Source organism: Triplophysa dalaica, chromosome 1 (genome assembly GCF_015846415.1).
Source record: "Triplophysa dalaica isolate WHDGS20190420 chromosome 1, ASM1584641v1, whole genome shotgun sequence".
Taxonomy (NCBI): domain Eukaryota; kingdom Metazoa; phylum Chordata; class Actinopteri; order Cypriniformes; family Nemacheilidae; genus Triplophysa; species Triplophysa dalaica.
The window spans coordinates 11,342,294-11,363,438 of NC_079542.1; the positions used below are offsets into that span (position 1 = coordinate 11,342,294).

Below are 21,145 nucleotides of genomic sequence, written 5' to 3' on the forward strand. Positions count from 1 at the left end.
AATTGATGACTGTGTTTTAAACGTCAAAAGCGAATGTTGGGAAATGTAGTTTGTTCGTTCAAGCATGTCAGATCATAACCTAAATGATTAATGTTTTCTTAAGCGTTGTTCTACATTAGTAAACAGTAAACTAATGCATGCAAACTAAGCTTAGTTGAGTTATTCATCTTTTTGGTGACAGCTTAAAGACAACTGAACCGTCACACCAATAGCATTGACAAATATCTCACATTCTTTTCATTAGTTTTAACATAACTACAGTTTTAACTCGAGATCAAATGTTTCCACACTTCCAAAAAGCTGCGTGCTGCATGTTTGTTTTGCCCCATGAAAGTGGCCTAAAACTGTGACAGATCCTCAGTGTAAAGCAACATAAGGGTTTTGAAATGAATGTCTATAAATAAACAGGCACGGCTGCTTCGCCCGCAGTCATGGCGGCGTACAGGGATTCTGTTCTGATCTCACCTTTTAATGTTATTCCATCTTCCATCTGAACTCTCCTGCAGCCTAGAGGCTCTCACCCCACTCTGCATGCCAATGCATTGATCTGTCCCCAGAGCGCAGATCACAAATAAGTGTGTGTGAAAGAATGAGGGATAACTGTGAGGAGGTTTTAAAAGAAGATTTGCATATTACGAGAACTGATATTGAAGCGCTGTTCAATACAGTTCGTAACAAGCTGATGACTTTTATTTTTGCTATAAAATTGCCAGACGTAAACAACAGATGTGATCTTTCTTCTAGGATTTAAGATGCGCAACTTTAAAAAAAAAAATCTCACTCATCCCAAAATAATCATTTTGTTGGTTATATTCTCAGAACTATTTTAACATGAACAACTTTGCACAATGTCTTCCTAATCAAAAGAAAGAATTGTTTTCTAATAGAGCGCAAAGGAGAGAGGAGATAAATGAGAAAGAAAGGAAGGAAGGAAGAAAGAAAGAAAGAAAGAAAGAAAGAAAGAAAGAAAGAAAGAAAGAAAGAAAGAAAGAAAGAAAGAAAGAAAGAAAGAAAGAAAGAAAGAAAGAAAGAAGGAAAGAAACTAGTCCATATGTTTTTGCTGTGGATATGTTAAGCAGAATGATACTTTGATTTCTTGGTATCACTAACTATGTGACTAACATGCATTGAACTGAATGACCAGAATATAAAAGGTTCTCTGTGAACCTAATGGAACGTAGCAGCGGTTCTTTCCGCTGGGTCACTGCTTTCATCCAAACGCCTTCTATTTCTGTAACAATCACACAATGACCATAGCTTAACCAATACACTGGGCTTAACATCACAGCACGTAAATGGTATGATGGTGTGGGAATAGTAGTTATGCTTCCTGCAAGGCTTAAGGCAATCAAGTATCCAATATTGTGCATTTCCTTTCAAATCTTTCGGGACAGCATATTTTAGTTCCCAAATGATGCCCGAATGTCATGTTTTTGTGATCTGAAAACCAAAACAAGTTCTATTAGGGATATATCTGTTGAGACATCTGTCACATCCTCCAAGTCCCCTCCAGGGATTTCGCAAACTCAACGACATAACTGTGAGAGAAATATCTTTTTGTATTATTCCAGTTGGCTCAGCGAGGTCTGCTTTTGGGGCTTTTCGAAAAGGATTTCTGTAAGCTTGTCAACAAAGGTTTCACTAAGCCTGGCTAGATCTCCAATTCTTTGCACTACAAGAACCTGGAGAAAGAAGACCCATCAGGAACTAAGTTGGCAAAAAAACAGGTCTTCTGTGGTGTACTTAGGTTGACCTTAAAAAATGTCCAAAAACCTTCTTTTCGAAATAATTTTTTTCAAAAAGCTGCAAATGGGACAATATACATGATGAGCAAATAAAGCAAAGCTGAATTCTAACACAGAAATATGATTTCGAAAGACTACAGGGTTTAAAGGCAAGCTTTATTTGTGGCCAGAGCAGTGAGGGGCTGGATTTATCTTGGTTAGAAAATCAATCATGGGAGCAGAAGACTAGTAAAAATCAATAAGATGAATGTCTCTCAGGGTATTATTTAGAGGAGGACAGAACATTATAAACTATAGAAAGACAAAGGATCATAAAGGACTAGAGTCCACACAGACAAAACAAAACGTGAACATTTAAAGCTCTTCCCAAAAATTGGCTCTGATTTGATGCTGCATGTTCTTCTGGGGCTGAATGGTTGGATCCAGATTTGTGACATTTGGAATTGAAGTATATTTGTCCACTGCTAATGTGTGCATGCACAAGGACTAAACACAGTTATTCTTCACAGTGAAACACAAAAGAAGATATTTTGAAGAATGTTGGTTACCAAAAATCGTTGGTCCCCATTGACTTCTATTGTATGAACACAAATCCAATGCAAGTCAACAGGGACCAACAGTTTTCTGTTTCTCTTCTTTTGTGTTTCACAGAAGGAAAAAAATCACCAGCTTTAAATATCAACAGGGTGAGTAAATATTGACAGAATTTTCAATTTAAAGGTGAACTTTTCTTTTAATGACATTTAGGCTTAAATAATTGTACTATATTAAATCTGTAATAATGACAGATTTTTCATTTTGAAGGCACTTTCCCTTTAAATTACATTTCAGAATAGGAAGCTACATGCGTGTAAATAATACATTGTTGCGACCTTCTGCCTAACTTGACACAGATACCGTTAAAATACATCTTGCAGGAAGGCAATGCCAGTGACGTATGATTTGTATTTACGAGGATGCTGTACTACAGAAAAAAAGGACTCATTATTTCTTTCGCCAAAGTAGAGGTTAAGAAAGGGCTGAGTAGCACATTTTCTCTAGGGTTCATAAAAAGTCTCACTATGATTAAAACGGATCGAAAACAGATACAGTACTTACAGCTCCTAAATCAGGTTGGACCCCTTCAGCCAACCTTAACCACCCTGTAAAGGCTCCTATTTCTGTATGTCTTCAGTTGAATTTTCCGAACACTCATTATGCAGTGTCCATGTAAGCTACCTTTCAATGTGAACTAGTTTTGTGAGATCAAATATGCCATCCTTCACATAAGGTCATTAGGATATGCACATTGATCTTGCAACCCTCACAGTATATGAAAGGATGCATTTGCACATTTGGTATGTAAAATCACTGACACGCATTTCTTGAAATGTTACAGACCTGCATGTCTACAGAGCTAGAATCAGAGAAAAATTACTGCACATTATCCAAGGTGTCAAAACATTCCAGTATCATGAAATTAACCAAAACCACAATAAGAGATTATTTAAAGAAATACTGTAGGCAAAATAGATATGCAGAACAACTACAAAATTTAATACATTAGTGTAAATTAAAAATCATGTTTGCATAAACCAAACACAGCACATAACTTACATTTAGCTATGCTGACATAAATTAACACAACTGCTATATAAATTAAGAATATCGTCAAGTTTTGATCATAATATCAAACATGGCTTACTTACCCCCCAACCCTCCTCTTGACTGTCAGCATCATCCTCCAGCTCAGGGAGGACGAGAGATGAAGGACTGTGTTTCTTATGACTGGAGCCAATCCCGTCTGCCTGTCGCTCCATATCTGTGGAAAAAACGCTGTTAAAAATAATACACAATAAGCTAGATACACAAAAAATAATAAACAATAAGGCTTAAGGAGAAGGAAAAAATGTAGTGAAAGCTTTTCCTTCTCTTAAAAACATGTAATTAGGTGCATTTTTATAGTAAACGTACTTCACCTGCTTCTACTATAATTAGACTTGAAAGGAACATTTGAAGGCAATGTTTAAGTGAATCTATCCGCTTGTTGACACACTGCTAGCTGGGTGCACACAGTACCATTTTCCATAATGCTTATTCCTTGCCAGACGGTACGATCATCATCCTACAGTAGCTATAAGCCATGTCACACTGTGGGATCTCAGCTGTCATAATGTCAAACTGTATGACATTCAAGACTCTGTAAAAATGGACACATGCAAAAGACAGGAGAAGGCACAATGCCGGACTGTGCCGCAAAACTGTAGACATTGGCATATAGTCATCAAAAAATAACAGTTTATAAAAAAACATCAGTAATACAAAAAAAGCTAAACCTCTATGATATTAAAAAGCTCAAGTGCTTTGGATAAAGACATGTAAATAAATTGTTCAAGTGCAATTTTTAGATTCTACATTAGGGTTTATAGTATAGACGGTTTCATCGTATCATGAATGAGGTCAGAACCCAGGTGAGGCAGACAAAAGATTAAACAAAAAACATTTATTAATAAAGTAAAAACACGATAAAACTTCCCACAAGGGGGCACAACAAATAAGGTCCAAGATGATATAAATAATAAGTCCATGAACACGACTGGGTATACCAAAACAGGAACAAGGTAATCCACATGAGAAGACACGAAGGAAGGTACTTATATGAGTAGTCGTAGGAAGGCAATAAATTGACACGGGACAATGAATAAAAGGGGCTTATGAAAGGAATACTAACAAGGGATAATTACAAAGGGAGGGTGACAGGCAGGTGACGAAATCAAACACTGATGGGGAGATACCTGGAAACGAGAGGGCGGGGCCAAGGCATGCGACGGAGAAACACGTCGCGCAAAATATCCACAATGGCCACGTGTTTCCCACACATAACAATACAAGCAAAAAAACATGGTACTGTCAAGACTCTGTCCACAGAACTAGAAAACTCATGACAAGAAGGACAGAATCATGACACAGCGGCAACAACGTAAATAAATGTTAAGTGGCCCCAAACTTAACCTCCGGTAGACCTCCGCAAAGAACCAATAATTATTGATTAGTTTTAATGTCATTTAATGTAATAATATAAAAAATATATAAATATAAATGAAATATGTTACATTATAACCAAACACAGGGCCATGTGCGTGTATCCGATGAAATCCTCTAAATGAATAATTATGAAATGTATTAATTATGATAAAAGCTTTATTTACAATAATCCAAATTTGAAATAAGACAACACATGAAGAAAAAAAAACTTTGTATATCTTAGACTTTTTCCTGAAAACAATGAGGAATAAAGCAGGTAAAATTTGGAGGATTGGATGCCATTTTATCATCCAATGAGTTTCTGTCTCATTTCATCTGGTACTAACAAGAATACAGGCTGGCATATGGAGGACAGATAAATATCTCTCTTTCCTACTTTCTTCTATTGAAAAAAAATCTGTGGCAAATTAAGGTTTTCACAAGGTCTGGGAGGCGGCACGATTATCAATGACAGTGTTGATGGGGCTGCTGCAAAGCTATAAGGAAGGTGGAAGAACATCAATTAAATGTTTCTCGCCAGTAGTGTCAAGAAATTTGTTTTTTTTTCATCACCAGAAATGTGACATATTTCTCACACCTTATTTACATTTCATTAGCATTTTGCAGACGCTTTTATCCAAAGCGACTTACATTCCATTATCTTATACATTTGAAGTATACATACAAAAGCCTGCATTGAAGAATATTCCTTGCAGACAGCATAGCTGACAACACAACAGGTCCAATTGGTATTGTAATAAAACAGTCTATCTAGGTGACTAAATTGAAACTGTTCAATACTAGTACCTATACAGACAAACAGCACGTCAGTCCGATAGTATTCCACACTGAGCTCTATATGCAATGCCATGAAATAAAATATTAGCATTTGTATGTATCTAGGCCTTACTATTAAAAATTCACCATCACTTAGAAATTATGAAGGGTATTAAAATCTTAAGTCAGGGCCACTAAAAGTACAGTATGTATCGAACCTTAAAAGTGGGCCTGAATGACACAAATATAATTGTTTTCTCAAACACGGTATAACAGGTAACGTTCTTAAAACGAGGTCATGTCCGAGCGAACACAACGCTTTAGATGATGTCATCTGTACAATGAATTTTAAACCCTCAAGAACAGCCTTAGCATTCAGAAAGACGTCTTCTCCTTGAGAGCAGCGTTTAATCAAACTACACCTGGGGAGAATCAGAACTGATGCTTGAGTCTCTGTTAGAGCGAATCTGTCCCCATCCTCCAAACACACTTCAGAGAGAGATGATATGGACAGACATGAAACTAGGAACGGATGGGGGACATTATTTTAGACCTGAAGGCATCTACTACTGTAGCAATAACACATTAGTTTAAAGTAGATAAATGACAAACCGCTTGAGACTAAATGTGTCACAGACTATCTGAAGACTGACAGCTGCCTTTAATAGACACAATACTTATTAAAACCTGTTTTTTGAATACTTGAAGTCACTTTAGTGAAAGCCAGATGTCAGTTTGCAAAAGGTTGTGCCCAGTGTGATGTCTCCACATTCTGCAATATCGTCAGAGACAGAGGAACAAGAAATGTGATGAGCAGGTTAATGATAAAGTGTGTAAGGACTTTCTTGCAGGAGAGTTTAAAACCGGAATATTAAAGGGATACTCCAATCAAAAATGATAATTCTGTCATCATTTACTCACCCTCAAGTTGTTCCAAACCTATATACATTTCTTTGTTCTGCTAAACAAAAATAAATATATTTGGAAAAATGTTAGCAACTAACATTTTTCAGGAACATCATCGACTACATAGTACAACAAATAAAATGGTTAGTCACAGGTGCCCTAGAACTGTATTCAAAATATCTTCTTTGTGTTCAACAGAAAAATAAGATACAATAATTTCTTCTATGGTAGTCAATGATGTCCCAGAAATGTCAGTTGCTAACATTTTTTGAAATAACTTTCTTTGTGTTCAACAGAACAAAGAAATGTATAATGGTTTGGAACAACAGACAGTGGTATCCCTTTAAAACTTTTCAAAATAATGATTTTATACACACTGTACAGTATTTAAAAGATATAACAATTAATATTAGCACACTGTAATTGCTTGACGTCAAATAAATACAAAAATATACAGTACGAATGAACATACTGGAAGATACTTTTAGGCAAAATCCCATCTACGATACTTCTAAACCATCCAATGGAATATCTTATTTCAGCACAGATAGGGAAAATAAACCATAAAGTATATTAAAACATATTTCACCTAGATCTATTTCGTGTAAATACCTGATATGGCCGTAACCATGGACCTCACAGCCCTTTTTCACCTTGAATCTATTTTGCACTGATTCAAAGAGGAATTTACTGTACCAATTCACCAATAATGTACCTTTTATCAGGACAGATGGCTGATGGGAAGGCTTGATTTGTCAAGAGGGATGTGTGCATGCGGTGGGGGTCACAAGCTTCTACAGAGAAAGATCTGTCGATCTTTCGGTCTGTTTAAAGATGGATTTGCTCCTGTCTGTGAATACGAGTCTGCTGTCACGGATTAAAAAGATTTGAAACGGAGAATTGTCATCAGCCGAGCAGTTTGGTCCGAGGCAAGGATTAAGATGCATCTGGTAAAAGTTAAATTTGTTTAGATGGAATGCTGCAGTTGTCCAAAGGGTAAAAGCGTGTCTGCGGGACAGGAAACTAGACAATTGAGTTTTGGCAGGCATTTTATCTTCTGCATCATGAAACCCCCACACACCCACAAGCATGAAACCCACACACAAACACAAGTGGTTTCATTCCTTGCACAGTGGGTTTTCACAGCTGAGGCAGAAGAGCAATCAGCAGTGTTGTGCACATTCATGCCTTTATGCCCGAATCTGCATACAAACAAAGACCCATTAGAATATAACCACAACAATAGAACTTTACTATTGCTATATAGACAAATACAAAAATGAATACATTTCTTCAGGTACAAGAAACAGAAATTCAATATAGTATACATAACTAGGTCTTCAGAGGTGAATAAAGACCTTACATAATGAAGTGTTATGTTTTTATTACCTTAGAATGAGCTTTTTCTATCTACATACACCGTGGGTCCCCTTACATGGAATTCACTTTGTTGTTTCGCCAGTAGCCCTAAACAGACAAACTGCTCTACAGAGTGCGTTTCATAAATACTTTATCTCCTTCGGAAAAATAGTTAAAATAGTTCTTTGTCAGCCACCGTAGTGCTTCAAAAGGGAGGGGTGGAGTGAGCAAGTTGTTGCAGTTTGCAACCTCACCACTAGACGCCACTAAATTTCATACATTGGACCTTTTTATTATTATTATGCATTTTCATATTTGTCTCCTGAATCTTTAAATCCTGTTTTTATCAGTGTCTTTAAAGGGGTCACACGGCGTGAATAAATTTTTTTGTGTGTCTTTGGTCTGTTAAAAGCAGTGTTGGGCAGTAACGCGTTACTTAGTGACATGTTACTGTAGTTTGATTTTTTTAGTAACAGAGTAATTTAAAGCGTTATAGAAGCGCGAAAAAGAAGGCCTCATTGTTTGCCCTTTCAAAAGTGTTTGTGATCTGCAAATGCAGACACGCGCACAACATGAAAAAAGAACAACATAAGTCCTAATAATCAGTAATTATGTTCCAACTAGAGGCAACAAATGTTGTGTTTATAATGGGGTTTATTGTCTTTGTGGAGTCGTGACGAGACATGAACGTAACACTGGTTGATCACTAACGGCAAATTTTTATAACGTCGTGTATACAATGTAAAACAATTATCGGTAACACTTTATAATAACTGCACGCTATGAATCATTAGTTAAGCATCAGTACATAGTTAATTAATCATTTATGAAGCATTGGCCCCACATTAATAGACATTAGTAAGCAGTTTATAAATACAGCTATAAATGCTTTGTTCTTGATTTATAAGCATGTATATAATATGCTTAATAATCAAATTTTCATACTTTATTAAGGATGAATTCATCATTTCTAAATTAAGGATTACATTACTTACAAACCAGTTAGTTAGGAGTTGTCAGTGGTCCATGAGATCATTAAGAAAGTGTAAGTAAATGATTAATAAACTCTTTTAATGCACATTTATACATCTTATTATTCTGACATAACAGTTACTTAATTTGTTAATAAATGCTCTTCTAACACACATTCCTGCTGTAATTCATGATTAATTAAGGTAGTTATAAAACATTTACTAGTTGTCAGTTAACTATTTTTGTGAGCTCATCTAAAGTGAGGACTATGTATGCCTTGTAAAGCATTTACAAATGAGAGTTAAAGGCTCAGTTATCTTCTAAACAGAAATAGGAAAACATAACACAGAGGGATACAGAACATAGAAATATTTATTTCAAGATGCAAAAGAAATTAAACGGTACAACTGTACATATTAATGAAAAAAAAAAAAAACTCTGCAAAATTAAAATTGTACAACCGAATATATAAATTAACATTAAATGAATTGATATAAAATGAAAAATAAACTTCTGAAAAAAGTTTAATTCCTGCACACCTCCAGAAAAAATATAACTGTGAAGTGATATGCAACTCTCATTTTTAAATGCTTTACAAGGCATACATAGTCCTCACTTTAGATGAGCTCACAAAAAAAGTTAACTAACAACTAGTAAATGTTTTATAACTACCTTAAGTAATCATGAATTACAGCAGGAATGTGTGTTAGAAGAGCATTTATTAACAAATGAAGTAACTGCTACTATATGTCAGAATAATAAGATGTATAAATGTGCATTAAAAGAGTTTATTAATCATTTACTTACACTTTCTAAATGATCTAATGAACCACTGACAACTCCTAACTAACTGGTTTGTAAGTAATGTAATCCTTAATTTAGAAATGATGAATTCATCCTTAATAAAGTATGAAAATTTGATTATTAAGCATATTATATACATGCTTATAAATCAAGAACAAAGCATTTATAGCTGTATTTATAAACTGCTTACTAATGTCTATTAATATGGGGCCAATGCTTCATAAATGATTAATTAACTATGTACTGATGCTTAACTAATGATTCATAGCGTGCAGTTATTATAAAGTGTTACCCAATTATCTACAGTTTTTAACTATTGAACATAATATATTTTTTAAAAACATTTCCAATCCTTTAAATCCTGCCAATGTCGCGCTGGCTAAGTTGATGTATCGGTTTGATCATCTAAATTGACCGAATCGGAGTGGGCTCGAATTGATAAGGAAATAACAGATGACACTTTATCACCTGTCATTACAATTGCTTGGGAACATGATGTTCCAAATCTGGTAAGAGGCGTTAAATTTCCGTCACACGCTTGCAAAATTCGAGCAATCACTATTCACTGGTTAACTGGCCAATCCTAGCACACCTCAATTTTCAGAGCGATGAGCCTTTGTAAAAAATCTGTGCGTTTCAGAGAGGCGGGGTAAAGAGGAGATACAAACATGCATGGTATGTGGAAAAAACAGTGTTTTTTAAACAAACGATAATATTCGATCTAGCCCTGTCGTTTGACCCCTTTAAAGTGGCCACAACTCAGACAGTTTCTGCATATCTCATGCTAATCTTGAGTACCTACAGAATAGTTTTGCACCCTTCAAATGTCCGTAGAGTGTTTAGTTTCATCACATTTATAAAAGACAGATACAGCTGTATGGTAATTTGCAAAAAACATCCGACACGCGTGGGAGGGATGGGGGGATGAGGCGAAACTAAAGCACATGCGCACCCATTGGCAATAAAACACAGACACATGACTCAGTTTCACTTACGCGTGCAGTTCATGTCCGGCATCTTTAAGCGCTGGGAAACCACGCCATCTATCAGTTTCAGACGATCTTCAAATCCAGCCTTAAATCACCGTTTATATAACATACATCACTAAAATGGCGAGAACAAACAAACACACCTCAACTTCTCTCACTATTGCAAGATTACTGAGCTGCAGGCACACAACTCAACCAATGTTGATGGTAACGGGGTCTTCCAATCGCTCGTCGGTTGACGCCTGGACGGGGTATTACATTTTTTTTTTTTTCGAAAGGACAGTAGAGAAAGGAAAGGAAAGTATTGGATAGAGACAGGGGGAGTAGGACCGGCAAAGGAGGCTTGAGTCGGGAACCCGAACAGAAATACTACGTCATATTTCCAACTCGATTTTTGACAAGACAGCACGTTTAACATCGTAGAGAAGTCAAAATGCATGAAACACCGTTGCGAATCACCTTTAAGTTCTGGAGTACATTTGGATAGCACTCCAGATCTTAAAATATTTCACTTAAATGGCTTCTTCAAAAATCGCTTGATCTGGCAAAGCACTTCTACAGACAATTTCAGAATTTCGGAATCAGCAAAATCTCAAATGTGGAGTCTTAAATAGCTCCAACAGTTATAACGGAGGGGCTAGTCCAGCTTTCAGGCTCGACTTCACACAGGTAATTGAAAACTAATCTATCATTGCAGCATATGCAGCAAAGCGCTCCACTGAAGAGTTACAGATTTGGAACAGCAAGAATTATTCAGCAATTTTACAAAAGAGTATCTGCTGTGGAGAGGTCAACCTACAAGCCTCAAAGGCGCATTTCAATTAGTCTTAACTTGCACTTGTAAATGATTTAAATGTTTCAGCATAAACTGGCTTGCGTGTTAATGTGAATAGTTTAATTACATATTAATGAAATGCATTTCAACTGTTATTAGTACATACAAATAAACTGAATATGTATGCAATCTCACTCATTAATCTCCACGCAAATGACAATGTTATCTGGGCAATTTTTAAAGTTTCTTCTATATAGTAAAGGTACAAACAAGCTTAATTTTGTCTAAAAGTAACTGGAATGTAAGTAATTGCGTCTTTAACAACTGCACAAGTTCCTGATAGTTTTTTCTTATATTTTTTCCAAATGAAAGTCAATATAGCTTCACTGATGATAGAGCATGAGCCACTGAAGAAGAATAAACTCTTTACTAATGGAATGTTTTTGCTAAAACCATTTTTTATGCACTTTGCAGTTTTATCCCACATTCATATTTACATCGCCCTCTCTTTACATATGCAGTATTTAGAGACAGACTCATAAAATTGTTTCTAAAGACCAGATCAGATAGCAGATCAGAGATTCTATGTGGAAGATGTATTAGAAGAATATATCAGAGGAATATATGGGTAAAATATGACAGGGAATAAGGATCTAGCTGGAGATGAGGAACAGATTCTCCCAGACAGGTTTTGACACCTGCTGTCTGCGCTTGGATCAGTCGGTCTGATCTTTGTCTACCTGATGAAGTGACAGCACACAGCACCTACATCATGCCACCTGCTCTCAAACAAGACAGGTCTTTAACCATACAGACTATAAAAAGATCAATCCATCTAGCTTAGTGCAGTAGGGTGGTAGGTGTGATTTGAAAATTTCCGGTGTGTTTTGTGCTGTCTGGAGGTGTGAGAAAACTGATACGAAGAAAATAAAGTATGATACGCTTTATTCAAATGATGTGTCAAATGTGCTTAAAATTGTAGGTGGTAATTATACTGACATATTTGTGCGTCCTTAAAATGGTGCTAAGGGATTGTCAATGTCAGCATGTATTATCAGCCAGAGGGGGATACCGCAAAAACGTATTTTACCATAATATACTCTGTATAAATACAGCTTATGTTCTGAAAAGTCTAGTATATAATGCTATTCTTTATGTAACAGAAAAAATCCCTATACCTGACAAAAGCATCCTGAAATCATTATTGTGTCTTTAACAGCAAAACAAAAATGTTAAAGTGGGCCACAGTCGTAATCTTTGTTCAGCCATTTAGAATTTTCTAAGGCACTTTCTTGCGGTAAATCAATTTGTTAGTTCACAGGAAGACCACACTGTAGAAAAATCCCGTAAAAAATGCAATTTTCTGGCAGCTGCAGGGGGACCAGACATAAACCGTAAAATAATACTTCTCCTGTAAATTTACACATTTTCTGTTTTTCTTGTAAATTAGCGTGTTTTCTGATATTGTATGGTTTTTGAGCGTATTTTCAAATATACAGAAAACTCTGTAAAAACTAAACAGAAAGATTTTGTAACATTATACATGGGAAAACCGCCAACAAACAGGACAATTGTGTTATTTTAAAATTGCAGTTTTTGGGTTTTGTAGGTTACACAGAAGGGCGTATGGAATTCACTGGCCAAGTCTAGCAGAACTTCTACAGCTATATCATCTCTGCATCTGTATTTCTTTATTTAGCTTTGTTAAATGCATCTGCAGCTACACATTTTCACAGATAAGGCAGGTGCATCTGTAGCCTCTCCCTGCCCTTTACCCACAATCCCTGTCAGCCGCTCCAACAGCTGTGCACCAGCTGCCATTACAACATCTGAGGGAACTAACTTCACCACGCAGTCCCATTGAGACTTATAACTAGGAGAGATCAATCCCACACACAACAAAACAAGGATGTGATGATATTATTTAAATATTGCAACCAGCTGTAATGCTATAATATGGGTTCAAATATAGATCCAACACACAGTTCGCCAACCTCTGACCATTATGTTACAGCCATATTTGTCTTGAGGTGACAAGAAATCCATCCAGTTCACCACAAATGATCTTTTTTTTTAAGTTTGTGTGTCTTTCTTGTGCAAAGTCCTTTAGCTGAGCCTTCAAGCAGATGAAGAATCGAGAGTGCACACGAATCATTAATATTTATAAATGAATACATGCATATGTTAGATCCTTCCATTTGGGTAAATGAGAGAGATACATTTTACATTGAAAAAGAAAGAATAAAAGAAAGAGAAAGACAGAGAGAGAGAGAGATTAAATAAAAAGGATGAAGAGACGGGTTCCCTGCAGAGAAAGGATAGGGTAATCTTAGAAAAAGACTGGCAAGTCCTTATCCGTCCACGAGCCTGAAAGACTGAGACTGGCATTAGAAGTGATACAGTACAGTGAAAAGCCACAAGAATCCATTCAGTGCTTTTAGTGGCTCTGGTTCTGACACCAAAGAAGCAACCTGATATATCATTAAAAATGGGTAATATTCACCAAAAGAGGTCCTTCAACGGGTCAAAAGTAATGAGAACTGAGAAAAATGATGAGAATGAAAAAAAAGGCAGAACAAACAGTTCTCATTCACACCCATCCATCGACAGTCTGAATGGGAACACCAGCAGGTCTTGTGGTATAAAAGTGAGAACATTAAAGAAAGTAAAATTCTCTGAACGTCACCTCGACCGACGCTGAATTGATTCTGTGGGACCAATTAAATCTTCAAGATGCAAAATACTTGAGTACATCAGAGTTAGAAGAGATTGATGATGCAACAACTCATTTTAAGAGGTTATCGAGGACAGAGGTGTTAACAGCTAAAGCAAATTAGATTGAGAATGAGGGCCCCTTAAACTTTTGCTTTGCTAAGCAGCAGCAGAGCTTGGACTTTTACAAAGATCTTTTTCAGACCTTAAACTGATCAAATTCCAACTTTTACACAGTTTAGCTTTGCATTGTATTTTAGGAATAATGTAATGACATTTTAAACAAATATGGTGATTGCTTGATGATCTGAGACCTTAACTCATTAGACTCTTTACAAGTAATTAAATCAATTCTGTATCATTCTTCAGGGCTTTAAACTATTTATTTGCAAGGTTAATAATCTCAGTGGCGTCTGGTGGATTTCTGAAATGAGGCAAGGCAAAAGTCTCCTCTCAGTGAACTGTACATTTCATTTGTTTTTTTTTCTTACAGGAAACCATTTAGGACTATATTTATAATAAAATACTTCATATTAAAATAATGTCTGTTTGCCATGTTTTAATGAAGTGCATTTGAAAAAACAATTCAGAGTACTTTAAATTGGATAACACAAAAACTGGGGTTCTCAGTGAGTAGAAAAATGTAAGATCTTTTTTTAGTGGAAATCCCTCAGAAACCATAAGTAAAAACCTGCTTGTTTGCGTGAATCACTTCATGCCAGAGCGCTTTTTCAACCTGGGATAGAAGATGCAGAATTATCTGTTCAAAGAACGAGACAAAGCTGCCGATGTGAGTAATATTTATCAACAGTCTGAATTGACGTACCTGTAAGTCAGTCATGGGCTAAATAACATTCAAAGCCAGTGTTAAACTTACTACATATTTATATGTTATTTGGCACATGGGCACTTGGAGGTGCGCAATCTGCAGGTGCGCAATTTGTGGATTTTAGGCAAACATACACGCTGAACATGAGCGCATTAGGATGCACTGTTTTTTAGTCTCCGGAAAATGATTTGAGACTTTAAAAAAAACTAACCGCAGAGGAGTTCAGGAAACATAATTTAGCTAAACCATTGCCATGGTAGTACTACATGTGTGTTGTGTTGATATGCCAGATGGAAGGGGGATGCGCTGTTACTCATTATCATTTAAAGAGACATGCACCAAAACGGGTTGCTGCGAGCATAGCTGTTTTTGACGAGGCAAAAAAGGTTTTGTTTACACAGCCATTGAGCAAATATGTTCCAGACATTTCATGAAGACCCTAATAAATCATACCAACTTGTTGAAGGTTCTCGTCCGAAGAGTCCTTTAACAGCAATGCTGGTATAATGCATCCATTTACAGAAAATTTGAAACACAATGTTTATAAATATGCAGAGTACCCAAATACCAACAGTTCAACCACCTCCATTCTGTTCTTACAAGGTTTGTGAAATTGCAACGTTTTGAAATACTGATATAAATTATACTGCCATCAATTTATCACAACACACTCACAGCAAAATAATCTCTTACTCTCATCAAAGCGGCATGTTGAGCTAACAGAGAATATCCATTAAACTAGATTCCTTCACCCACACTGGATTCTATAGTAAGCTAGCAGAAAACTTTTAGCTCTTGAAGACAAAATACCCATTTCCAAACTAGCACAATGATGACACATCTACAGTTGAAAGAAAAAGTATGTGAACCCTTTGGGCTTACTTGGATTTCTTCATAAATTGGTCATAAAATGTGTTCTGATCTTCATCTAAGTCACAACAATAGAGAAACACAGTCTGCTTAAACTAATACCGCACAAACATTATACGTTTTCATGTTTTTATTGAACACAACATGTAAACATTCATAGTGCAGGGTGGAAAAATATGTGAACCTTTGGGTTTAATAACTGGTTGACCCTCCTTTGGCAGCAATAACCTCAACCAAATGTTTCCTATAGTTGCAGATCAGACCTGCACAACAGTCTCAATTGCGTATTTTTTTAGGTAAGCTGTAAGACTGTAGCCCAGGTGGAGAGACAGAGGCAGGGTCAGAGGTGATTAGGCTTTTAAAACATGATCATTTTTTGTGCATTATATTAAGGTTGCACTGTTAGGTCTATTAAGCACTCATACATACAGTAGTTTTAACAATGTAGGCATAAATATGTAGGCTATGAATATAAAAATTAGTTTTTATCCAGACTGTAAATGCAGTTAAATATACAGTAATACCTAGTGGGTAATTGTATATTCTGGTGTATTTCTAAGGAAACTGATCCTGCTGTAGACAGCAACAGACAGTGTAGCAATGATAGTGACAACAATGAAGAACAGTGTAGAAAACTATTTCAAATAAAACCATTTTAAGTATTGTTATATTATTATATAATTGTTTAAATGAGTCAAGTAAATGGCGCTAAACTTTAGTGTCAATGAGGCTCTGCAGACCAATTTGAATTATGTCCCCACCAATGTGAAAATCAAACTTACGCCTTGCATACATATATTGCATCATAATATTTATCAGCCATTAAAACTGCACAAAAAAACAGTTTAATTAAAAGGGAATGAAAGAGTGGTTGAAATGCCACACCATCTTCCAATAAGCAATTTATAGGGGCCATGCAAGATGTTTCATCCATTCTGACTTTTTTACAATGTTAAATGTGCTGTCTTCTCATGCTTGACATGGTCAACTTCTTAAAAAAAAGAGTTGGACGCATTACATAGTATTTCTGTGCTTTATACACTCCCCCAGCGTCCGTATAGGTTTCGGGAAAGTTTTTTTGTTCCCTTATTGGGCAATTCCCTTGGAAAAGTACGCCCACGGCAAGGTGGAAAAAATAGCCTGCCCACGTGTCAACCGACAAGCGAGGAAGACCTGTTTACCATCAAGATTGGCTGCGCTGTGGGATTGGCTGCGCTGTGGGATTGGCTGCGCTGTGGGATTGCAGCTGCAGCTCGTTACTCTTGCGGTAGAGAGAGACGTCTAGGTGTATTTGATTGTTCACGGTATTTCAGTGATGGATGTTATATAAATGGTGGATTTAACGCTGGATTTGGAGATCGTTTGAAACTGATAGATGGAGCGGTCCCAGCTTTAAAAGACACAGGACATGAACCGCATGCGGTAAGTGAAATTTAAACCCTATTCGCACGGGATTGGCATTACCAGGGGACCTCTGATCACTTGTAATAATTGCAGGGATTATCTGTGATCTTAATGCGAATTGGCCATGTCTGTAATTTGTAAATTAAAAATTCCACCACAAGTTACCTACCATATTTTTACGGCTTTTACGGCGGGCTCATATGATTTTTCAAGGTTTTATCCACCGTTTGCAAATAAGGGAGGCTGTTTTGAAGTGTTTGATATTAATTTGTTTGCTGGGTCATTTCCATACATTGCCAAAACTGTTGTTTTGGCCGGGAGTCTCCCGTTTATTTATCTATCATGGAAACGCTTGTAACATTGTCAGCATTTGAGACCCGTGAACGCGAACCGGACAGAAGATCACAGCGATCGCGGGTCTTAAATGCTGACAGGTACGGTCATATATCATTAAACACCATACAACAATAGGCTACACAATCTATACGCAAAGCCAGGAAATAAATCAGTAAATTTGAGTAAAATCACAGGTTCACTTATCCTGTGCGAATACGCCACATAAAATACAGATGTGAGGAGCTAAATTATAAGTCACACAAGGTCCCCAGATAATACTAATCCCCTGCGAATAGGGCTTAAGTCACATGTCTGTGTTTTGTTGGCAATTGGTGCATATGTGCATAATGTAAACAACACAAACATATAGTAAATTAAAAGTTAGATTTAGTTCCTCCCCCCGCACACCCCCAGGAGGTCGTATTTTTTCGGAAATAATCGAACAGCTGTATCTATTTTTTATATGTGTGATCAAACTAAATACTCTTCGAAGATACGAAGTATGCAATACTTCTCTATAGGTACTCAAGATTAATATGAGATTGGCAAAAACCGAGTGTGTTATGGCAGCTTTAAAGCAGCCTACTGCATTAGGCATTTTCAGGGTGACAGGTGGATAAGGAATGAATGTTTTCCTTCCGTTCTTATTGCAAAACCGTCCGCATAAAGAATTATTTGCGCTCAGGGCACCCAAAGTGCCTTTCTCTGAATTTTGCTCATGACAAGAGTTTTAAAAAGTTGAGAAATGGCACATTCTCAATATTGCTTAAGGATTACCGCAGAGAAACAGAATGCAAGCATACAGTCATTTGAAAATGCATAGTTTCACCTGAATGGCACTACAAAAACTTCAAACACTAAATGCAAATTTGTTAAAAACATTTACATTTACATGCAACTTGCAACTCTTAATATTGAAGGCTGTCCCTAAATAAAAGTGCAATAAATAAGAAATGATAATGGCTCCTCTACGATTGGAATGGAGCCACGCAGAGCACATCTTCAGCCCTAGAGCCAAAGCTACGGTTGTGCTGAGGATAGCATTGCTGCCTCCAGGAATACCAATGAGCATTGGAGGTGCCAGCAGCTGAAATGAAAGGCAATGAGATGCAGCCAAAATTTTTTTACAGAGATCTTTTATATGTGGAGCAGCCGACACTGTGACCAAAGTTATCGTATTAAGGTCTGAAAAGCTTACACGCTGCACATGCCTGGTTTCAATTATATTGGTGACTTGGTGAGTATTCTCTGTGTGACTTGGTGCTTGTGCGTAGTTGCAGACCAAGACATTATGTTAACATGACGTTAACTATATGTTTGTACCACAACAATTCCATAGGACATTAACTTGAGAACCATGGTATTTATGCCGTGCTCCATTTTACTTCCAAAGATATAGTACCATGCTGCAAAAACAGACTTGGTGGTACCAATCGCTCCTTGGAGGCAGCTGTTTGTCTGCCAATAACCAGCGCAAGAGCAAGACAGCAAGACAAAGTGCTCCATCACGCAAGAATGAAGAACCTGTAGACGTCTATAAAGTGATCTATGGGGTGATCTATATCGGCAGAAGCTGTGTACACAAGGCACAATATCAGTACACCAGAAGGCAATAAACAGCAGAAATGAACAAACAAACAGGAAATGGAGACCTGTGTTCCCTTTCTGTCGGTCTCTCGACGTTGTGTCGAGAACGACAGATGGGGTTCGCCCTTGAGAACCAATCAACTCTGACTACTATAGAAAAGGCCAATGAAATTTGGCGAATGCAATTTGCATGCCGGGCTCCGCCCCCGGAAATCCGGTATAAAAGGAGGCCGGCGTGCAGCATTCACTTACCTTTTGTTCTTCAGAGCCATCGCTCATGAGTACAACTCAGGATTCAATCCTCTACAACTACACGCTGGTGCTACGACGTGTTACAGCGGATCGTCCCTTCTTGCAGCGACCTTCCCCTGGGCGTCTCGGCGGTTCCGGAGGTGTTAGAGATTTTTTCTAAAAGTCCTTTTCAGGACTGACTGAGCATTCTCCAGCGCGGCATGTCCCGCTGTTCTCTTGGGTGCGGCACCCTCATCGAGGAGGGGGATGGACACGATCGCTGCATTAGGTGTCTGGGCGTCCAGCACACTGAAGCAGCGTTCGTTGACACATCTGCCTGCACTGCGGGCAGATTGTCATTCAGAAGTTGCGGTCACGGGTGGCTGTCTTCCTACGGGAACCAGCCACCATTTCGTCTGCTACCCGGGCTGTGACATCTGTGGCTACGGCCCCGATGACCACCCACGTTAGCAGCGTTAGTGATACGGGGAACTCTGCGAACGTAAACCCGCCAGCCAAGTGCTCACGGGCCGATCGCACCCCGATTCGCTCTTCTGAACGTTCCCCAACCGGCGGTGGCATACCGTCCGGATCCTCACGCACACACTCGGAAACGATGTGTGACGTAGATGAGATGTCGCTCGCAGCATCGGAGGGAGACTGGCATCCGACTCTGCCGAATCCAAACTCCACCCCCAGCGGTCGAGTTCAGGAGGAAGCAGAAGTGATGTCATCCGTGCTAACCCGGGGATACGTGGTTCCCGAGGTCGGTGCGCGGTGCAAACCGCGCCCACCCCGGGTGCCATGTTTTTCCCGGAGGTGCATGAGGAGCTGTGTAAAACTTGGAACGCTCCACTCACGGACCGTTCCAGTGAAACCAGCTCCGGCTCCCTTACTTCCCTCGATGGTGAGGCAGCCAAGGACTGCGTCGAGATCCCCCGGGTGGAACGTCCGCCTGCGGTGCACCTGTGCCGCGGACGGCTACCACCTGGGGGGGATCGACCACTCCTACCGTCCAAAGCACGTAAGACTTCGGCATCACTGGTGTCGAAAGCTTGCGATGTTGCGGGCCAGGCTGCCTCCTCTCTCTCTATGCCTTGGCCATCCTGCAGGTCCGCCAGGCCAGGGCGTTGAGAGGGCTCCACGAGGGTAAGGCCGACCCGGGTATAATGCAGGATCTCCGTGCCACCGCTGACAGCGCTCTACGGGCGACTTAGGCGGCGGCACGGGCCCTGGGTCGGACGATGTCCACGGTAGTGGTCCAGGAGAGACACCCCCGGCTATACCTTGTGCAGAAGAGTGACAGCAAGGAAGTCCGCTTTCTTGATGCACTCATCTCGCAGGGTGGGTTGTTGGTAACACCGTCGAGGACTGCGCTCAGCAGTTTTTTGACGGCAAAGCAGACAGTGGCAATTAACCACATTTTTTTCACGCCGCGACTCGGCCGCCTACAGGCCTCCGAGATCTCACGTGACGTCTGCTTCCCTGCAACCCAGGACCCTTTCGACATCGGCTCCGGTTCCTGTGCCCCCACAGGCGGCACCCCGGAAGCAGAGGTCGAGGGGGAAACCTCCACCCCGTCAGCAACCTCCTCGCGACTGACGGGAAGACCCCAGGGAGAACAACATCGGGCCCGAACCTTCACAGCCACGGCTCTGATCGGTCGGTACGGGACGACTCCTGCCTCGTCACCAAAGCCGGGCCCTTGTTAGGGCTTGGCGCCCACTTACTCACTGAGTTTTCTGTTCTCCCCGGGTTTACTTGCAGCCGATCGCACACTCCACTGGACTGTGCTCGGCGAACCGACCTCACACCCTGGCGAGGCGTGAGGTCGTACACATACGAC

At 38.9% G+C, this 21,145-nt stretch overlaps 1 protein-coding gene across 1 annotated transcript in view; it reads right to left on the reverse strand.

Annotated features, from left to right (window-relative positions):
- Positions 1–21,145, reverse strand: part of b4galnt4b (beta-1,4-N-acetyl-galactosaminyl transferase 4b) — a 65,896-nt gene that overhangs the window by 36,550 nt on the left and 8,201 nt on the right. The window contains exon 3 of the mRNA XM_056755396.1: positions 3,434–3,546. Coding sequence (XP_056611374.1) covers positions 3,434–3,546 — 113 coding nt within the window. The remainder of the gene's footprint in view (positions 1–3,433; positions 3,547–21,145) is intronic.